At 43.2% G+C, this 21,274-nt stretch overlaps 1 protein-coding gene across 2 annotated transcripts in view; it reads left to right on the top strand.

Annotated features, from left to right (window-relative positions):
- Window positions 1–3,120: 3,120 nt before the first annotated feature.
- The window catches only part of THEMIS (thymocyte selection associated), a 73,691-nt gene continuing 55,537 nt past the window's right edge, over window positions 3,121–21,274 (top strand). For both annotated transcript variants that reach the window (XM_075446814.1, XM_009931968.2), the window contains exons 1-2: window positions 3,121–3,211; window positions 17,906–18,064. In XM_075446814.1, the coding sequence (XP_075302929.1) occupies window positions 3,121–3,211; window positions 17,906–18,064 (250 nt within the window). The remainder of the gene's footprint in view (window positions 3,212–17,905; window positions 18,065–21,274) is intronic.

Raw genomic sequence — 21,274 nt, forward strand, 5'->3', positions numbered from 1 at the left:
TTGGACTGCAATTTCAGAGAGTTCCTTCATTGTACCTAAGATGGTCGGTTTTGTTAGGATGTGTGACTAAAAGCTGGTGTCTGCAGACAGAGTAGCACGGAGAAGCAGTGGTGGGTGGGGGAACCCCAGACGTACCCTGTCCCGGGTATTTCCAGGCACATTACAGGAGAGCCCATTAACAGCTTATCTCCCCACTGAGGAAGCACAGAGGCACACCACCAGCAGGGCACCCCAGTAATCTGTCAGAGAAATGGAGGGCCCTGCCCCGAGCCCCCCCAGGGGCATCGCAGAAGGGTGATCACCCCTTGAGCTGGGCATGACACCCACCGTAGGAGTGAGGGGAGAGGCTCTCCGGGGCGCCTTACAGACTGAGGGGGGATATGCTTCAAGGTATGCGACTCGCTATGGGATGCAGGGCAATAGAAGAGTACAAGACTTACGGTGGGATGCCTAGGGGGTGGAACCATGGGTGGGGAAAGGAAGGGATGAGGGTAGTTTGGGGACGAACAAGGATGGGAAAACAGAGGGCTAAAGGGATAAAAGGGGCCGGTCGCGCATAAGCAGGCTGCTGGTCAGTACGCTCGTCTGGCCATGCCCTGCGCCACGTCAGCGCAGCCTGTCCTGGCTTCTCATTCAGCTCCATTGCTAATTATTTTCCTGTGTGCGTGTGCGTGTGTGTGCATACGGGGGTCTAAGTGCTAGCAACTGGAGCAGGACCACAGGTCGCAGGGCCGTGTGTCTGGGTGCCAGCAGGGCGAGTGGCTGGGGAGCCAGACTGGGGTGTGGGTGCCCGCGTCTGTCCGTGTACTGGGGGGGTCTGTGCCAGCCACTGGCATGGGGGTCTACATCTCCAGGGCTGCTCGCATGCCTGGGAGCCAGCAAGATGAGAGGCCGTTTACTGGGTGGGAATGTGCCTAAACCCAGCTATCAGAGGGATTCACGCTGCATGTATACATACATATATTTCCCACTAACAAACCTTAATTTGGATAAGCCAGAGAGGGGAACAGGATGAGGCCATTGGTGCTTGTGTGAGCGCTGTGGTTTCTGTGTGGCTGGCAGTGTGTTTGTGTGTATAGGTGCTGTACAATTGTGTGTTCATGTGTGTGCTTATTGGGAGCACATGCTGCTGATTGGCCCTGGGAGTGTGGAGCTGCAGCCACCTTCTCCATGCTGTCAGGCTGCTGGATTCAGCAACATAAAACAGGTTTTGTTCTGAGTTTTCTTGCAGGAAATCCATGCCTGTTTGTACATTTGCTTTGTTTGATTCAAGTGAAACCAGTTATTAATTTTTATGTGTGTTTGCAGTCCATGTAAAATGGTTTTTGTGGTATTGTTCCTGGCAATCTTCTCGAAGTGAAGAGCCAAATACAAATGAATTCAGGAACAGTAGAAATGGCCTTAGGGGCTCTTTATCCATAGACCAAAACAATGTGGACAGGTAAAGCCCAGCTGCTGGCACTGACACAATACCTGACAACCTTGGGAGCCGGTACATCAAGAAAATTGGCTTTGATTTGCTGGCGTCACAGACATAATTTTTAAACATATAAAGATGTCCCACTGAAATAGCTGAAACAACTCACACGTTTCAGTGCTCTGTGCCCTGTAAGAACCAGCTTTTTACAATATGGGTCTTTTGATTACCACTGAATGCATGTGATTTCCCTAGCTTTCTACCAGATCAATTGTATTTGCTTAATTGCAAGTGTGTGTTGTCGGGAGGGGAGAATGAGGGATCCTTTGTGTTAAAATAGTTGATGAGTGTTTGGCTGTGTATGTTGTCTAGTTTGGCTTTTACTAATACCTGTCACTCCTGGACCCAACGTCCTGCTATTTGTCTTGCCTGCAGCGTTAGCAACTGGCAATAGTGAGCTCTGCACCTGCAGGCTCCTTGCTTATAAAACTTGTTCCACACTCTCTGGAGCAATATTTCTTAAGGCCAAGATAACAAACTCTTCAAATCCCACAGTTAGCCTGACATCTCAAAGGCCTGGGCACCCAACATAAGCATTTTGGGTTTTGTTATGTGATGAAGCTTATATTGTGTCCTGCAAATTGTTACTTATAGATGAAATGCAGCTACCAAGCTTTTCGAAAATAAACCATTGGTGATCTCACTTTCCATTTTGTCACAACGCCATGCTTCCTACTTTCCCTGACACCTCAGGGAAACAGGAGACACGTGTAAGGGAATATGAAATCACAGTCACTTCAGTTTGCCTGATGATCTGAGCCTGACCCTGATTTGCTACATGGTCTCACTCTTCAGAAGAATGATGCTGCAATAACAGTGCTTGATCAGGCTCAGAACATCAGAGTTGGGACCAGTACTGCGGGTTTGCCCTCAATGCAGTCTGATTTTCGCATGGTACTGGGCAGTAGCCTCTTAAAATTCATTCCCAGTTGCAGCATCTCAAATTCAAAGCCTCACAAGTCACTGGTGACATTAAAAAATCTTAGCCATTTTGTGTGACAGCATTGTGGTTTAATGTCCATTTACATGACAGTCATTTGTATTCTATTTGCATATCTTAAATTCAGATACAATATTTAAGCAGCAAAAATCATCAGAACGAAATGGTTTCGCTTCTTTTCTTCAAAAGCTGTTTGTGGTTTTGAAGAGAACAAACACCAAGATATTTTGCTGTGCTCCAAGAAAAAAAGAACAACCAAAACCCACCCCAGATATCATGTTTTTTCCCCCACTTTAGGCAGGGCTGATGTTCAGTGTCTTCTTTTCACAGGGTCAATAACCATCACCGAGGAGACGGAGTGCAGTGGCAGGTCCCCCTGCCCCCTGCGAAGCCCAGTACCCACAGCACCCCCCGCACCTCCTTCAGCCTGGCGTGGACCCTCCGTGGGTACGGGTACCCCAGCCTGGTGGCGAGACCGCTGGCTCGGTGTCCCCCTGCATCACCCCACTCCAGCTGCAGCCGTGGGAGGAAGCGGCCACGGAGGGGAGGAAGCAGAAGTGCCTCCCCGCGCCGCTCCTCCCCTCTGCCGCGGAGGCCCACGGCTCTCCTGGGCACGGCATGCACCAGGCTGCGAGTGTTGCTGCCTCGAAAGCTCTTCACCAATCTTTACGCGCCAAACCCACATGCTGCCTTGCTGCGGACCATGGCATCTACCCTGGAGAAGTTCATTCATTCTCTGGACCCCAGAGCCCTTCCTAGGGTCCTCCAAATCCAGTCAGGCATCTATTTCCAAGGTGAGCATCGGGTGCTTTCTGGCAGGGCTTTGCAAGTATGTCTTTGACATCAGGTCCCACTTGGGACCGGGATGTGGGGAAGGCAGAGGGAGGATGTTGACAGAGTTGTCTCCCAACAGTTTCCCACCAGCTGCAGTTTTCCTTTTGAAGAACCAGAGTAATGATCAATGGCTTTGGAAATGTCTTTGGTATGGTGTGCATCTGGTCTTCTCGCAGGCAGTGAGGAAGGAGCTGTAGTTAGTCCTCGTGGTATCCTGGAAAGAGTACTGGAATGAGTCATGAATTTGCTTTGCACTCACATAGAGCCATCAATTCAGCAACTGCAAATCACCTCCCAGAGGTTAACTGATTAAAACTAGCCTTGCTTTTCTAGGGTTAGCACGGGGCCGTGCTCTCTGTCTCAGAAATAAAGAATTAGGGTGTCTGGAATGTGACTGTGAGGCACCATAAGGTTTTCCTGAAGTTCTGCCTTGCATTCTGGGGGTATTTCAGGTGTGCAACAATAAAAACGGATGGGTATGAGCCAGACAGGAGCGAACTGGGGTGATATTTTGCTGAGTTTTCCTGCAGCAGATCTTTTTATGGTGTTTTTATTGCTGGGCTCTGCTTGTGCACAAAACACAGTGAAAGGATAGTAAAGATGCTTGCACTGGAGGGAAAAGTTCTGTGCTTGGTCTTGGTCAGGGCATGGACTTTAATGACAATGAAAACACCATTTCAAGCCCATGTATCAGCCTAGGAAAAGAAAGTTAGCTCCCTGCCACTGCAAAGGAAAACTTGGGTTTACACTAGGTAAAACAGAAGGGGCGTTATGAAATGAGCTGAAGTCTGCTTCGGCTTCAGCTGAACGCATGCTTCAGGATCCACAATATCTACCTTTACTTTAATCTAAAAATCCCCACACTGCTCCGTAGTGGGAGGAGGGAGGAGGTGGCCACCATTAGCTGTGGCCGTGGGAAGTCTGAGCTGCGATCTCGGCGCTGCGGCTGGAGCGGGCAATTCTTCCCTCTGTGAGAATGGCCTCTCGGGGCGGAAAGAAAATGGGAAAAGGCATACTTAAGCTGTGATGATGGTGTACTGTCCATGTTCTCCTGATCGATTTCCCAACCTGGCTCCTCTGGAAACTGCCTAGGACAGATGAATAGTACTGATACACAAAAAGGCATTCTGGGAAACAATCTTGTCCAAAATTACCAGAAACTGTTGAAAATATGCTTTTTTTGACCTTTGGCATGTGACTTGTTCAAGTTTTACATTTTAAAATGGCCCAAGAAGTTGAACTGAATTAAGTTCTTAATAAGGAGGTTACTACCTAAGTGATGAAGAGTGGAATTTAAACTAAAACTGGGAAGATCACCTCCTTAAGTTGGAGTAGCCACCTTATTTGTCTTTTTCCACACACCTAGGAACCAGAGGTAATATAAGTTGTATGCGTATGTGCATGTATGTACATGTGTATGTGTATGTATATGTATATGTATGTGTATATATATGTATGTATATGTGTTCACAAAATACTGTGAGATACAAATGTATATACAAACTACTATGACAAAATTATGGTGGCTCTACTGTCAGAAGGTTTTTGAGTACCTACAGCTTGCATCCTGCTGCTAGTGGATGATAAAAGTCGTACCAGTATATCTTTGGCACCAGGGTATTTCAGCTTGTACTTCCATTTACTGTGTAAACCCTTCCACATGAGGAGAAAAAAAACAGTGGAGACCTAACCCACAGACCGTTCTGCAGCAATGTCGTCACATGTGAGAAAAAAAAGTTACTAGCTGATGACTGTGTAGTAAAAGAGCCTGCACAGCCTTGGGAGGGCGTGGTATGTGCTATAGAGACCCAGGAATGTCTGCACTAAAAGCAAGAGCCTTTGTGCTGCTCTGATGCTTCTTCGGTCTTCAGCAGCACCACCTCTTCCTGTCCTCTGCTCCCGGTGGCTTCCTCTCAGCTACGCTCATACATGTTTCCACCAGCAGGCTAGATGCAGCACTAACATACATGCACGTGTTTCTTGCTTGTACAATGAGCAAGGCTGATACAGATGTACTGCTTGGCTCCTTCCCCTCATGGTCAGCGCATCCCGAGACTACTTGCAGGTACATAAAAACATCGATGTCCACTAATGGGCTTGTGTTGGTTCCTCCCTCTTCTTCTTCCTTGCTTCAGAGGAAGCTAGAGACCCTTGGGACACTGTCCCTGAGAGGTTTGCAGGATCTAGGGCTACAAAAGATCTTCTGGGGCCATACTCTCCCTTACTCTCCCTCCCTCCCCGAGCAATCAGTCCATGTCAGATCTCACCTGAACACTTTGCTTCCCTCCGTACCTGGCAGCAGGGGTGAACACACTGTTCCATGATTGCACTATGATTTATATCGCATTTTCTGAAGGCAGAGTAGTGCTTCAGAGAGTCTGAAGTAACTCCTGTTATATTGCTAAAGAGAAGAGTGGATGACTTTTTGTGCACTTTGAATTTCCATTAGGACAACCATTCTTTGGTCCTTCCTGAGGCAGAGGAAGGACTGTCCCTGCCCCCCAACCAACCCATTTGATTTCTCTTACCACCTGCAGTACACCAGCAATCACGTTGTGGATAATGGCAGGTCTACTGACAGGGAACATGGGTTTATTGCTGTGGTTGCAGGAACCAAATCAAAGCGTTCATGCACTGATTGTAGTAGCTCACAACCAGCTACAAAATCAGCCTGGTCAGCTGAGTCCTACTTGGATTAGTGGTTTTATGGAGTTCGGTTTCACAGGAATCTTTAACGATTCTCAGCACAACATGCACATAGTAAGGCAGATGACTTATTTTTAAAGCATTACATGGGATTGTTTGAAACTGGTCAATCACAAGGGATGATTAATTTTCTAATGTAAGAATTTAGAATAGCAAGAATTTGTACGCATGTACATGCTATGTATATTCCCCTCTCCACAACCCCAGAAAAAAGTGCAAGGTTTATTAATGTCAGCTTAACCAAGTACATAGAATGGCTAATGGAGTAAATAATGGTCTACTAAGTCCATTAGAGCTGTCACATCAAAGCTGCAGTGGCCAACCAATGAAGGCTATAGCAGTCTAAGTGGTAAGAAGCCAACAGAGTGTAATTCATTCACTCCCCAAACTGCAAATGGACATAAAAACCCTGTTTCCATTCAGAATACTCTCAGCTAGAGAAGCTACTGGCAATTGAACCCTTGCTGTTGGTAGTGAATACTATGACCTAGGCACCTTTCTGAGGAACTTATGGTCCTGTTCACCTCTCTGTTCCTGGCTTGGAGTGGAGCGAAGGGTTTCCCTGGGATGATATCAGTGTTTTTCATGCTAAAGCTGGACTTTAGGGTTGGTTGAAGCCTTACCCAGTTTGCCTCAGGCAGGATAGCCAAAGTTTGAGGATCTCGTTCATACGCCTGTATTCGCAGTCCCCTTTCCCTCCAGCAGTGTGTGGCTGCGTAGTCGGAGCCCTGGCCTGCAGTCACTGCCTGTCACTGTCCGACGCTATGCAGAGTCAGGAATGTGGGGTTTTAGTAACAGCCTCGATGACTTCTAAAGTGCTTTTCATTCATCAAACTCAAAGAACCATACAGAAGTAAAGAAATTATTGCTATCCCTGGTTTGAAAACAGAAACATAGGTGAAAGGAGAGCGTGGTTCTGCAAATGCCAGGGGTGCCTCTCCGGGCAGCTGTTTTGGACTCTGCAGTCATCATATCATAGCTAGAGAAACTGGACTGTTGAATCTCTGAAGGGGATAGGAAGGCTGGTTATAAAATGCGAGCAAGTTTGCCAGATACAAATACCTTCGTTATCAGCACTGATTAGAAAGGAACTACAGTGCAGACTGAACTTCATGACAATTTAATAGCTCATTAAAATATGTTCTTAAAAAATTAAACTACTGAAACTCCACTGGAAACTGATTTGATTGATTGAATATTTTTCTTTGAACGTTTTAGTAAATATTGATGCTTAGTGAGCTAAGTACTGTATGACTGCTGATTTTTACAGATAGCATGCAAGTATGGGCTTTCATCTTTATGTTGCAAAAATTATGTCTGTTTTAATACTGATATAATTATTTTATGGGTAATTGAATTTAGTATTCTACTGGCTTAATTTAACCAGTGGCAGGCAATAAAAAGTGTCAAATTTTAATTGTGAAAAATGTAGACCTGCTCAAGGCACCTATTCTGTTGGTGTTTCTTGCCACTAGCCGTGTTCCCTACCCGCAGCCTCCTCATTTTTGCTCCAGCTAAACAGAAATCCCACATTGCCTTTTTTTCATTCCCCTAAAGCTAAATGCACACATCAGCAATGGGATTAGGACCCCAAGGACTGGGTCTTGCTGCAGTACAGGGAAAGTTAGTAGCTCCTCCCTGCAGTTCTGCTGTTCAAAAGCAGCACTTCTGTCGTGTAAATTGCAGCGCCAGGACATCTCTTTATGACGGACCCATGAAACTCATCGGGGAGGTTTATGCTGTGTGCTCCTTCTCTGGGGAGAAGGGATCTGTAAGCCAGCAGCCTCCCCCTCCGCAGGCTGGGAGGACAGTGAAGCAGCACACTGTAAAACTGGTGCTTCGCTCTCTGCTTCCTCTCCCGGAGCTCTGGAAGGTGCTGGGTCTCTCCACACAGGGAAAAAATGGTGGGAAGAGACAACAGCGGAGTCACATATAAGCCCCTGGTTGATGCCCTTCCAGACCTAACAGAGTTAAAGATGCTCAGTATTGCCGGGGGGGATCCCCACTCTTGGCAGCTGTTTCCTTCTGTCTGACAGCTGAATGAGGGGTGACGCCAAAAAAAACCCCTTTGGGGTTTGCTTCTTTGGGGAACGTGACTAGCTCCATTTCAAAACTCTCTTTGGTGAGCCATAAAGAACGTGAACATGCTTAGGCTCACAGCTCCTCTTGGCTCTCCTTTGCTGGCTGCATATCCACATCTGCTCACCCTCTCTGCAGTTTCAATTTCACCCTTTCTGCTTCTGTTACTGGGAAACAGCATCTTTCCAGCCTTTCAGAAGAGCGATGGGTTCGCTGGCCAGCAGCAGAGCACTGGAACCACTTGCAAAATGTCCTGTTAACCCCGTGACTGCAGCTAGGCAAACGGAACAGAAGAGGAATCCTTGTTCATCAAGTCTCAGCTGCCCCAAGACCTAATTTAGACAAGAAATCACTCTCAACACCGTAAGTTAGAGAATGATCTTGTAGGATAGAATGATTTTTTACTGTTTTTAAGCCAACCTAGAGGGAACGAATCCTTCTCCCTTATCAGTGTGAAAAGCCAGTGAGTCAGCTAAAGCTAGGATGTGAGGTCTGCAATACGTATGAATAAAACAAGCAAGCTGCCTCTTCAGGATTAATAAAGGCACTTTTTCTTATAAAAAGCAACAAGACAATTTAAACAGAGGCTAAAGCATGGACAGCTTTGAACAGCTTTGATGAAGATAATTAAGGTTGTATTTCTTAGAGGTGGAAGATCAATAAAAATGACCTGTGCATTTACTGAGTGGAGTCTCAGTTGAGCGCATGCCAAAGGGAGAATTGCACATGAAATGGCAGAAATTTATGGTACAGTGTTTGCACTTGCTAATTCATCTTTTTTTTTTTACAGAGACGGAAGCCAAATCTGTCTGTAAAAATGGAAGGGTTTTTTCCCCTTTAATATAGTTGTTTCCCTTACTCTCGATTCAGCAGTTAGGAGCAAGAGCCCTAGGTACAGCAAGAGTAGCAGATAGTTTGGCTTCTCTGTTGTGGTCAGCAGTCAGAGCATGTTGGCAAATTTCCTCTATTAATATGTGCCACTGAAACTCTCCTGCACTTGTTCAGGCTGCTTCAAAACCATGTTTTATTCTGAACAAGAGGGAAAGTGCCCTTCAGTGAATGCAATATGAGAACAAACCCTGACTTTTATGGGTCAAATATTGCCATTTTATTCATGCTGCTGCCCTCAATGGGATGACTCATCCAGATACAGTGAGAAAAATCTGACCCTGGGTAGCTGGCACTAAGGGCAAAGCTATTTCGAGGATCTCCTTGTGGAGATTTTCTTTCCGTGACATTCAGCTCCGAGCTTCCCTGTGGATGGCACAGGAGGTGGGCAGAACACCCAAACTGCCTGGCTCGTCTCGACGCGGGGGTCAACCCCCTGCCTTGGCTCACTGAAGCTGCCCTTGGCATGCTGGTTTCCTGCAGTGGAGAGGGCTCCCCGGCTGTTGTTGCACTTGGGCCCCTGGCGATGCGCGGAGGAGGTCTGCGGCAGCAGGAGCCCTGTTTCCCTGCACATGAACCTCCCATCCTATAAAAATACCAAGACAATTTTCACTAACTTGGGCTCCAGGGATTTTTTTCTCCCAGTGCCTGCTGATCTATGCACGAGGAAACATGGCATTAGTCCAGGTTCACTGTTTCTGGTTAGCTCCGATGGGGACGCAGTAATGGCAAAAGGGGCAGCGTGCTGTGATCTCAGTAAGGGGAAGATGCTTAAAAATGTTTCCAGTTCTGGGCTCTACCCGTGAAGTTCTCCACACTCTGGCCTGATCTCGCAGCTCAATTTAAGCAGCCTTCTTAAACCCAGTCCAACAAAGCACAGATTTGCTGTTAAACATACCCTTCGCTAAACATACCTTAAGTCAAAGTAATTAACGCTGCAAAGAAAATGAATAAAACTAAATAAATCACGAACAGCTAAAACAGTGTCTAATGCTGTTCAAAAGCAGCTTTTTGGCACTCTCTTCATTGCTGCAGTAATGCCAGCTCATGTGGGTAAACCTAAACAAAAGGTCAAAGATGTTGCATTTGGAGATATGGTTTCACTTGCTCTTTCCGTTGTAGTGGGTGCTGCATGCACAAAGCTCTGTTGCCACATGCAGAGCTGAGCCCTCCGGTTAGATGAGAATCAGAAGAAAGTATTAAAAAGTATAAAAAAAAAAAAGCCATAAACCTATCAGGAACGGAATAAATCAGAAACTGCAGAAGTAATTTTTTAAAAAATTCCATTATGATTGAAATGGCTTACAGCACTTGACATTTAAAGTTTGACTCTATATGGCAAAAGATAAATCTTACAGCTTTTGTTTTTTGATGGTTTTGTGCTGGCAAAAATCAGACCCTCTGTAGCCTAATTAGATATGATCAAGATAAGATGCCCTCTTTGCACAGAGCCTTTCTTTTGATGGGAGTTTACCTCCATGGCAATTCAGCAGCTGAACTGCTTGGAGGATTTGTGTCCCAGACTCACCAAACCCGCAGATTTTTGTTGCTTAGGACATGTTAAAGAGAGAAGAGCTGTTACAAATCCCAGTAAGTTGCTCTGTCACTTGATAGAGGATCTTCTACACAAATTCATGCTGCCTTCGTGACCACTGCTAGTGCTAGACCTCTGGAGCATTGCATGGGCACAGGGGAGCTGGGCTCGCCTGCTTTTGGTGGGCACACATTCTGGGGGAAAAGAAGGGGTGGATAAAAGCCATACAGGTGCTTTACACTATTTGCAGTCACTTTCACATCCTGGGGTTGGAGAGAGAAGCTGGGGCGTGCTTCATTCTTTGCCTGCCGTTGTGCATCTGATTTTCAGTCTCTTTGTATCTTCCCCGCAAGATACTAGTTTATTTGTGGTTAGTGGGGAAAATCCAGCATGCTGATTAGAATCTCCGGTGCTCAGGAGGTATTTGACTGAAAAAAAAGACACCTAATATCTCACTGTCAGAAATTGTTTGCTTTTCCCTACTGCTTAATCAGAGCATAGTATGTGAAGGTATTAAGCAAAACTCTCTTCCCCGCAGCTTTAAAATAGATCTCTCTTCTTGCAAAGAGCATAAACTCTGAACAATTCGCTAAGTCCCAAATAATGCCCATAAAGAATGATATCTTTTTTATTGACACTAATTATAGATACGTCATGCCCTTCATTTTACTTTGGGTGCCTGCAGCAGCCTTAATAAACCTGTGATTTCATCTGAGCGATATCGTAGGGGAAAGCAGGCCATTGTAATCCTGGCTGAGTGGCTGCACCAGGGAATTGTGTCTTTCTGTGGAAGCAACGTCATTGCACCAGCCCCTGAAACAGAGTCACCTCTGATCAGGGAAGAAAGCACCCATATGGGCAATCGAAGACAGCATAATAGTGGAGACAGGAGCACTGGGAGAAGGACATTCGGACAAAGTTCTGCCCTTTCAGGACATGCTGGGAGATCTTTCATCTCGCTGCAAGGCAGCTAGGTTCCTGGTTCTTTGGATCTTCTTTCAAAGACCGCTCAGCCTACCAGCTGCAATGAATTCAGTGGGTGCTACTGAGAGATGAAAGGGAGAATTTTTTCCTTCAAGGCTTCAAACTCATGGGGCTAGGGAGTCAATGTCTAGTGTTTGGCCTGCAAAGTCATTTCTTTTTCTTAGGAGAAAAGCTTGGTCTTCGTTAAAAAAAAAAAAAAAAAAAAAAAAGAATGGGGGGATATTTGGAAATGCTTAGCAGCACCCTGTAGCACACAGATGGTTAGACTGGGAGTCAGCCAGCGTGGGCTTGAGCTCCAGCCCTGCTGAATGGTCCTCCGTGCCACCTTAGTCAAGCCTTTCATCTTGTTTTCATTGCTCTCTCTAGCCCTCCTTGCTAAACTTCCCAGGGGCGTGTGATAGAAGGGAGTTACGTGGGAGTGGTGTATTATTGCTGCTTAGTCATGGACCTGATTTTGAGCTATACTTCCTATCAGCATCGGTGAAGCGGTCACTCTGAGAGCAGTCACCGAATAGGGCTCTAAGCTCTTGGGAAGAAAAGAGAAATATTACTGAGATATTTGTTGTTCTACCTTGTGTTGTAAAGTATTTCTCTCAGTGGTACCATCATATGGCCTGACATGAAGAATGACATTCTTTATCGCAGGCATTCACTGTATTTCCATTTTATATTGTCGTTTTTAATACAAAAAGACTCATCTCGTACCTATAAAGAGAAAGAAATCAAATAAAGGGCTCATGTTAGGGAGGATGGTGGTGTGGCTGCTTAGCATTTTAGGAAAGATGGAGGAAAAAGATACTGAACCAATTGTTATGGTTGCTTTGATGTGATCACAGCAGTTGCTAATATGGATTGTCAAACTAGAGATGAGCTTATGAAAGGATATAAATGTGTTTTTTATTGAACAAAGTAACAATTCAGAAAAGGTGGTTTCAAAGGCAACAAGCTCTTTAATTACAGCCTTCAGGGGCATTGTTTGATCACTGTAAATAAGCTGCTTTATTCTAGGTTCTGCTAAAATGTTTTTTGCATTATATTGCCTACGTCTTTCTCAAATCAAAAAGATTCAGTCCTTAAGGTTGTATGATTTACATTTTCAACATCTTACACTTCCTTTGTGGCTTCAGTGGGAAAAACACAGTTACTGTTGTGCAACAACAAATAAATGTACTAAAAGGTCCATTTTAATTTTAATTTTTTTTTTCAATATATTATGTACGTGGGTCCACATCATGCAGCTGAAGTAAAATCTCGTAGGGTCACGTTGTCACACAGTGGGTATTTTCACAATGTTTTAAGACTAATTATAGAGGCTTTTAAAGGAAAAAAGGATTTTTATTGTCCCTTTCGAAAACCATACAGTTTCCCTCCCTCCCTTTTATCAGCACAAATATTTGCTGCAAATGCCTAGATGACAAATCACATAGGTAACATTTTTCTTGTCTGAATGTAATCTTCATTGTACTATTCTAGGCAAACCGCCAAGCAAGGGCTAAAATCAGGACTAAGGCAATCTAGTTGCAGACAAATATGTAATTACAATCAATACTGTATGTGCAATTGCACCCCCAAAAATGAATCTGTTCTTGTATGGCTGGCAGAGTTTCGTTTTTTAATGATTTTTTTTATCCTGGTGTTGTTAAAAATGAGGCTTCTGCAATCACAGTCTTGGTCTGTTAGCCATCCTCCTCCCAGCCTCTCACCTTCATAATCTTTCAACCTCTTGACCTGTTTCAAATGAAGCTGATAAAGGAGGAGGTAAGTAAAGTCCTACAAGTTGCCCATGAAAATGGTCATCTAGGTAGATGTCTCTCTACACACATATATACACATCTATCTATCTATCTATCTATCTATCTATCTATCTATCTATCTATCTATCTATCTATCCATTCACATACATAAGTTTTACTACTGATAAGCTCTTAAGATTGGTCTCTGACTTCCTCAATTGGATGGAAAATGTGGTGGCATACTTCTGTTACTTCATCTTGTTACTCAAGAAATTTATCCAACTTCTCTTCTGGGATGAAAGGTACTGTCCTATGGCCAGGAGTCCTGGGGTTCTTGGACGCTGTCCGCTTCTGCCCAGCTAAAAGCTTTCCTCTCTCCTAGAAGACTTAAAACATCCTTCCTAGCTGCTTAGTACTCCTTCCCTTCTTGATGATGCCAAAAAATATCTCTTTCTTACTCTTTTTTTAACTGAAGAAGGGGTTCACTTTCCTCAGTTTTATTACATAGCATTGTCTTTGCCAGTGGATTATGTACCCATGCAATAGTTTATTTCTTTGATGATAAGAAAACCAACGCCCTTGTTTTTCTTCTTTTTGTTTTAAATTTAATTATAACCATGACTTCTATTTTAAGTTTTAATTTTGATCTCACTTTTTCCTGAAACTGATGCTTTTAGATGAATGATCCATTTGTTTTCCTCAAAAACGTTTTGATTGGTTCTGATGAAAAACCCTGAGAGTTAAGGTGCTGTGACAGCCCTGTGTGTCTATTCTGTGCACACTCTTTTGTGGCTTGCAGTCTGGCATTTATAATCCATCTTTTTTCTGAATGCATTATCTTGGCCCTTGATGTTTCAAACAGAGCCTGCAGGTCCATGTAATGCTTTTTGTAGACTCCAGCTTGAACTCCATATGCTTGTCTGCCTCAGGTACTTTCTCTCTTTTATGAGTACGGATTTTCTTTTCGTGTGTATTTTGCCCTTTTCTTGTAGTGCTTTAGATTCTGTGCCATCTCTACAGTGCCAGGCCGCTGTTTACCCTGTGTAGGTTATTCTCCGCATTTCTCATGTTTTGCAGATTTTGATTGCTTTGTCAAAGGCTAATCTTTGTGTCCTCCAATCACCTATTTTTGAGTGTTTGGCAGAGCTACTCTCTTCTCATGGATATTGCCAGGTTGGATCTTCAGCCTTGGACCTGTCACTAACTGATCAGTGTTTTCACTTTTTTGCAAGCGCTGCCTATACTTTTTATTTTGTGATGGAGGGTAGGACTTTTAAAACTCCCTGTAGCAGCATTTGTAGTTAAGCTATTGTGCCTGAGGAAAAGCAAACCTGATAAAACTAGTATGTCCTTCAGAACCAGCCATGATCAGAAACAGGGCCCTCCTCTGACTCCCCTCTTTATTTCTTGGTGGCACCATTCTGCTGAGGACATAGAGTGAAGCAGTAGCTAGATCTTCTTCAATCACATCATTTTTTTGAGAGGTTCATCCTCTTAACTGCTCCATTCTTCCCCTCAGGCCATTGCTTGGTTTGCTGTCCTCCAGCTCGCGTGTTATTTGGGAATCAGCCACAGCCGGCACTGCCACTGAGCCTGTGTGACTTGGTGCCTGTGCTCGCAAGGAGCGGCACTGCCCGCTTGTGGGTCCCGGCTGCATCAGGGGGCACGCTTGCAAAGGCTGTCTAGCAGAGATGAAAGCAAATATGCCCAAAGCCCATAATTAGTCAGTGTAGTTATCTTCATGTGTTAAATAGTTTCTAGGGGTCTATATTCAAGTGAGGTAATCTGGAGAAGCTGGATCTAAATCTGAACTGAAGGAAAAAAGCCTCTAGAAGACATGAGCTCCCATTTTGAGTAGAGTTTTGCAAATATTTGTCCAGAGGTGAGAATACTGGAATTCTTTTCTCATTTTTCCATGTTTCTATAATGCAGAGCTCATCATGCTGGGTCCTCTGGGATTCCCTGTATCTAATATCTTGGTTGCTTCTGATCTCCGCTGTGTCTGATGTGAGGAGTGAGGTGGTTCAGCACAAAAGGAGTATTACCCTATTCACGGCTACTCAATCTTTCTCTCCCTTTCACTCAAATATGAAATAAGTATTGCACATACACTTTTCTGATTGTCACAAAATATCCCGTGGAGATCAGCTAAAGCAGTGAGAGCTATGGTAATTCCTCATATGTTTATTAGAGCAACAGCCAGCTGACTGATGGGAGCTGCAGCAATATCCAGTGGAGATATCTGAGTTAGTCAGTGTTGAATTGCTCAGGTACTAAAGGGAGAGCAAAAAACTATGCATTGTCTTTACAACAAGAAAACCAAATTGTTCTTTTTTAGTTAAAGGGCAGCAGCTCTCTTGGTCTTCAGCTTAGTACAAGATTGGTTGAAAGGATGCAGAAACAACACGTTCTTTCACCTGGCTGTGGTTGATATTTGTGTGGCACTATAATCCAGAATATCTCTGTGCTAATCATCATCCTGGTGTGCAATAGAAAGGCAGTAGCCTGCTGGGCAAGGTTAGAGTCTAGGTACAGCAGTCCCCTTGATCCTGTGTAGGATTCTCAGCAAGGGAAAGCAGACAATGTTGTCACATCCAGCCTGCTGAAAGCATCTGCCACAAGGTTTTGTAATTTTTTTTTTAAACTTAGATTCTTCTACATAGGGTTAATAATGTACATCAGTACGTGTCTTCTTCAGGGAGCAGCTGGGGATTTCTTGGAGTCCATCTCAATTGTGAGAGCATTGCACAAGCTACAGACAAGTTTGCCTGGACACATCTTCACAACAGAGTAAACTTAATCAGTGGCTCAGTGTTACTCTCATTCATCGTCCTGACACAAGCCCGTTGTTCTGTGCTCTACTGAGGTTTTGGGTTAGGCTAAAACCAGAGCAACTTATGCTCAGGTTGGTCTCCCAGTGACTTCCAGTGAGACTGGTAGCCAAGTGCTTCTCACCTGCAACTGCTGCAGCAGAGTTGATAAATATATGCCAGACTCAGTAAGAGATGCTTATTAGCCCAGGCTGTGATCGTGACTGGAACTGATTTTGAGAGCATTAGGAAAATCACTCAGCTAATAGCTGCATTTCTGATATGACACCTGGCAAAAAAAAAAAAAAAAAGAAAAAAGAAGATTGTTTCTCTCCCTCCCAAATGCAAGTAGAGTTGTGCAGTAGAAAATGTTACTTTCTCTGTGAAGTGAGTTCTACAGGCAACGGTAATGTTTCAGTACAGGCCATCTCAATTATTGATTGCTACTGTATAGCCAGAGGTCAGGTTTTAAATATTTCTCATTGCCTGAGACCATTCTGGTCACCTAGGTTAAAAGAGGGGGAAAAAAAATAAAAAAGAAAAAACTTTAAACTGAGCAAGATGTAAGAAAATGCTATTAGAGGGATTGTGGGAATGAAAATCTGTCTTCTTAGAGGACATAAAGAGAATTTGTTTCTTCTAGATTTTTGTCATAAATGTGACCAAAGAAGGGCAAAATTAACCTTTCAAACCCTTTGGGGAAGGGAGAAGTGGAAATGAGAACCGAAGTATTTTAAGTAGCAGAGCAATGTCAGTAACAGAGCAAATGAATACACTCACCGAGGCATTGGGAGTGGAAATGGGAATAAGGTTTCTCACCACAAGGCAAATGAAAATCTGAGGTGGGATTCTAGAAAGCTTACTTCCACATCACTTCAGGACAGAGCTTGCTAAGTTCTTGGAAGGAACTGCACAGCATCAGAAGAACAGAAGCTAGCATTAAAGTCAGCATTTCTGATGTGCTGTGCTCAATGTAATTCTGTCCACAAATGGAACTGAAAGAAAACTTTATCAGCATGTGTTTGCTCCATTGTCTTGATATGTAATTAATTAATCACATGCCTCAAATCTTCTACTGATCTCCTGCATGAACCAGGAAGAATTTTCCTTCTTCTGCACAAGTTGGCTTTTGTTTTGGTTTTGCATTATTTTCCCTCTCTGCCTCACAGCAAGAATGGAGAAGGGAGGGTGTTTTTGGCAGGGCAAGCTGCAGTTCCAGGTTTTGCTGAGGAAGCTCTGAAATGCTTGGTTGGCTTGCCTTGCTCCTTCTGAACTTCTGAATGCTGCAGACAAAAAAGGAATTTTTCCCTGCCAGGTCAGAATTGGTAGGCTGGTTTGCACATGGGGCAGGGATTACCACTGTCAATTTGCCAACTTTCCAATTTATTGTATTTTCTTCAGGTTTTCTATTACTTCAGAAAGCTCAAATGCTGGTTGCACTTTGATGTGTCCTGACCTCCCTCTAGGCACCTTCTAGGGTCTAAGGTTTTTTGTCTTCTGCTGTAGTTTGTTTTTTGCTATGAGGCGTGCTATGCCGTGTACCGTGCAGAGGCACCTTTCCTGCCCAAGCTCCACTGCCTGCTGATTTCAGCTCCTGGTGACCCAGGCTATCCTATGCTCTGGCTCATTACATTTTGGTCTAATAACCTGGAAATGAAGCTTCTTCAGACCTTGTTCTCCACACATGCATATAAGAACAGCGTACACACTGAGTTGATCTAGAGATCCCTGAAGTCACAAGACAGATTTTCTTGTGACAGTAAGGAAGAAAATGAGGATTAAGTTAGTTATTGCAGGATAAGTGTTATTTCATATAACTTATTTTAAGAGTTTTTTGCTTTCATTCAAAGAGATAAAGATACTTGACAAAGTGAGAAAAAGCTGAATAATGCTTTTCTTTCCTTTTGTATTTCTTTTCAGGCTCCATCTATGAAATGTTTGGAAATGAATGCTGCCTGTCAACAGGAGAAGTCATTAAAGTTATTGGCTTCAAAATTAATAAGCTCATAGCAAGTATCTGCGAGAATAATGAAGTCACCCAGTTTTCAGCCAAAGTCGAATTGCCACTAAATTTTCCTGGTATAGTATTTCATGAATACGTATATTTTAGGAATTATAACCCTGAGTAATCATGTTTGTTCATTTTATTGATTTGTTGTCTTGACTGGTATTTGTTCAAGGTTACAACTCAGCTGTCAAAGATACAATTCTGTCAGGTGGCACAAGACATGATCGGCTAATTTTTAGATTTCGACTCTTACAGTTATTTTTCAAGCCTGGATAGAAATCATTGATGTTATAAGGTTTGCTAGCAATGCTTTCTATGCTTGAGGCCACTCAGTGTTAGAATTATTACAAACATCTTCTTTCCAGTTACTTATGACTTTGCCAAATTTTGTCCAAGTGGAAATGTACCTTGCTCTGTGCTCAGACTACAATTTATTTACTATTACTATATCTTTATTTAATTATTTTGGATAGAAAAATTTTGAATACTTTGTTATGTTTTGGTTTTATTTTAATTATTTATTTTAATTCCAGTGGCCAAAGTGGCTGCTCCATGCCTGGACACAGGATTAGAGGAAAACAGATGTGTTTTTCTTCTTAAAAGCCACTTCAGCTTTTCTATAGAAAAGTTCCAAAATATCGTGTTTTGGAGCATGGACTTGAAATCTGGCATGTGGTACTGACTTGTTATTTGAAACATATCTTCCTTTATTCATGTGGCCTTGTTAGGGAGAGCTGGCCAAGTACTGTACCCAGGGTACCCAGGTCATCGTGTCATATTTATTAATTTTTCAATTCTGCTTTCACCTCAGTCCCTCTACTGTTAAGGCCCAGCTGTGTTTAATAGGGAAGTGATTGTAGTGCAAAGCAAGAAGTGCTGGACTTCGAGTCTCCATGTGTGGGAAGTGGAGGAGGCAATCTAGGTTAGGTAACTGATAGAAAAAGATCGGACCTCAGACCAAGGCAGAAGGATCAAGACTTGATATGCAAAGATCAGGGACTGGAAGACAGCAGTGGAGGTGGTTACCAACATCAGAGGAGGACTGCACCCCCCACAAATATATATGTAGGGCATTTCCAAGGCTGGGAGTCTTGCAGGCAGCAGAGGTAATGGGAGCCCCTTGGGGAGAGGAGATGAGGGGGCTGGAAAACAGCAGGAGAGGGCAGGCCAGTGGGTTGTGGGAGAGAGCCTGTGTAGGTCTGGGAGGGAATTTATGGGACACCTGCAAGTGGGATACACTGGGACAGAGCACACACAAGGACACAGCAGCCCTCGAGAGCCTGAGATCATGTCCAAGACTCACTTTGGTCAGCAGTCTAGCTAATGCACTGAATGAGACTACAGTTTTGTAGCAACAAAATAAAATGCAGACATTTAATTAACACTGTATTGTACCGCAAGCACATGGGAGGTTAAATTGATGCCGCACAGGGAAACTTAACATGGGTGTTTTCTAGTGCTTGAGCGCTTGATTTAGCAACCTCATTGATGTTCTTCTAATGTATTGCTGTGCACGTGAGAACGTGTGCACATGCATAGATATGGTTTAGGTTATGCCAGTGCCCAGACTGGTATGTGCTTTTTCTGCAGAGGGAGACAAGACACATTTCTTGAAGCAAATAAAATGTAAAAACACAAGGGAATGCAATGTTTCATCTGAATCCCACAGGAAAATATCTTCTGCTGTGTCTTCATTTTCCATCTCAAAAATACAGATTTCTCTCTGAAATACTCCTATATATCATTTTGTTTTCCCCAGTTATCCTCAGTTTATTTGCATGGTTTTTTTACTTGGTGAATCAGAACCATTTGTATGACCACTTATTAAAAGACTTTTTGGAATGCCATTTTCAAGCACTAGTAGGACCCAAACATAGTGATCAAAGCCATTTTAATTATATGTGGCTATCTAGAGATGTTGAAGTACTGCTGTACTGTGAAATCTTTAAGATACTTGGTATTTTTCTTGAAATCCAAGCTTCTTTGCTATTATTAAAATTTCTTCTATCTCTAAAACACAGATACGTATAGGAAGTCATATTCTAAATCTTGATTGGCAGATAAGTTTGAACATTTGAATCCTAAAATATCCAACACAACTGAGTGGTAAATGTAATCCTACAATTATTAATGTTGAACCTTCTGATTTTTTAGAACAGAATGAACTGTGATTTCAAATGCTTGAACCTGGTGAATCTGGATTTGTTTGCATTCAAGTGATCAGTTTTACAACTTGCCATTTGGATGTTGTTGCCCTATTGAGCACATTTTCAAATTCGATCTAATTACTACAATTTGCATGCATACTTACGAAGTCTCCCAACAAGTCTTCTAGAAAACTAGGTTATTTCACTAGAAAAATAAATTCAGAGTTCATTTTTCTGAAATTTATCATTATTATACTCCACATGACGGGTATTACTGAACAGCAGCACTGAAGAGGAGCTTAATGACACTTCTTATTAGCCCAACAGGGAGCACCGCTCTCTTGTTTCTCTCTGTATATGTACTCATGCATTCAAGAGATTTTTGGTGAAATGTAAATTTGTCATTTGTCTAATTTAGTTCTTAGCTGAAGAATGATTTAGCTTTACAAAACCAAGATGTCCCAGTCTCTGCTTTTTCTTGACCTTTTTCCTTTCCACTTTATTACATGCATATTGTATGCTCCAAATGAAACATCATATTAGAGCGTTGTTGGCTTGCCCCTGTCTCCAGAACACAGCACAGAACCAAATTACAAATATCTTTTTCACACTGCTGTTGACTTACTTCAATAAAAATAGCTGCAGGTCTCTGGGAGCCTGGCACTGTGTTTACATTGTACGTACAGTGCTCTCGTGCCAGTGTTGATGCAAAGAAATCTTTAGCTTTGATGTTATTTTCCATTTCCTCTGTCGTGAGTTATCATTTGCATGCGAAGGGCTCGTGTATCCTTTCATCATGTCATGCTGGCATAAATAAGCAATGCTTCTATTTAGGTTACTCTGGGGATAGCGTCTCTGTGAGCGAAGAGCTGGGCTCATTGGCTTTAAACGAGCCTTACTCTTTGTCTTTCTGAATGTATTTGCAGTCTACAGAATTCCTTTTTTTCTGCTCTGGCAAATCAGATCCTTGATAAAGGCCTAATCTGCCCTTTGCATTAGAGAAACCGCTGCAGCCGCAAGTTCACTATCTATGTTATTTCATTTTATCCTCATTCTAATTTGTTCTTTTTCATGCCTCAGAGGGCCAGGCTATTCTTTCTATGCTCATACACTGGATGAAAAAAGAAGTCTGCT

Source organism: Opisthocomus hoazin, chromosome 2, assembly GCF_030867145.1.
Source record: "Opisthocomus hoazin isolate bOpiHoa1 chromosome 2, bOpiHoa1.hap1, whole genome shotgun sequence".
Classification (NCBI taxonomy): domain Eukaryota; kingdom Metazoa; phylum Chordata; class Aves; order Opisthocomiformes; family Opisthocomidae; genus Opisthocomus; species Opisthocomus hoazin.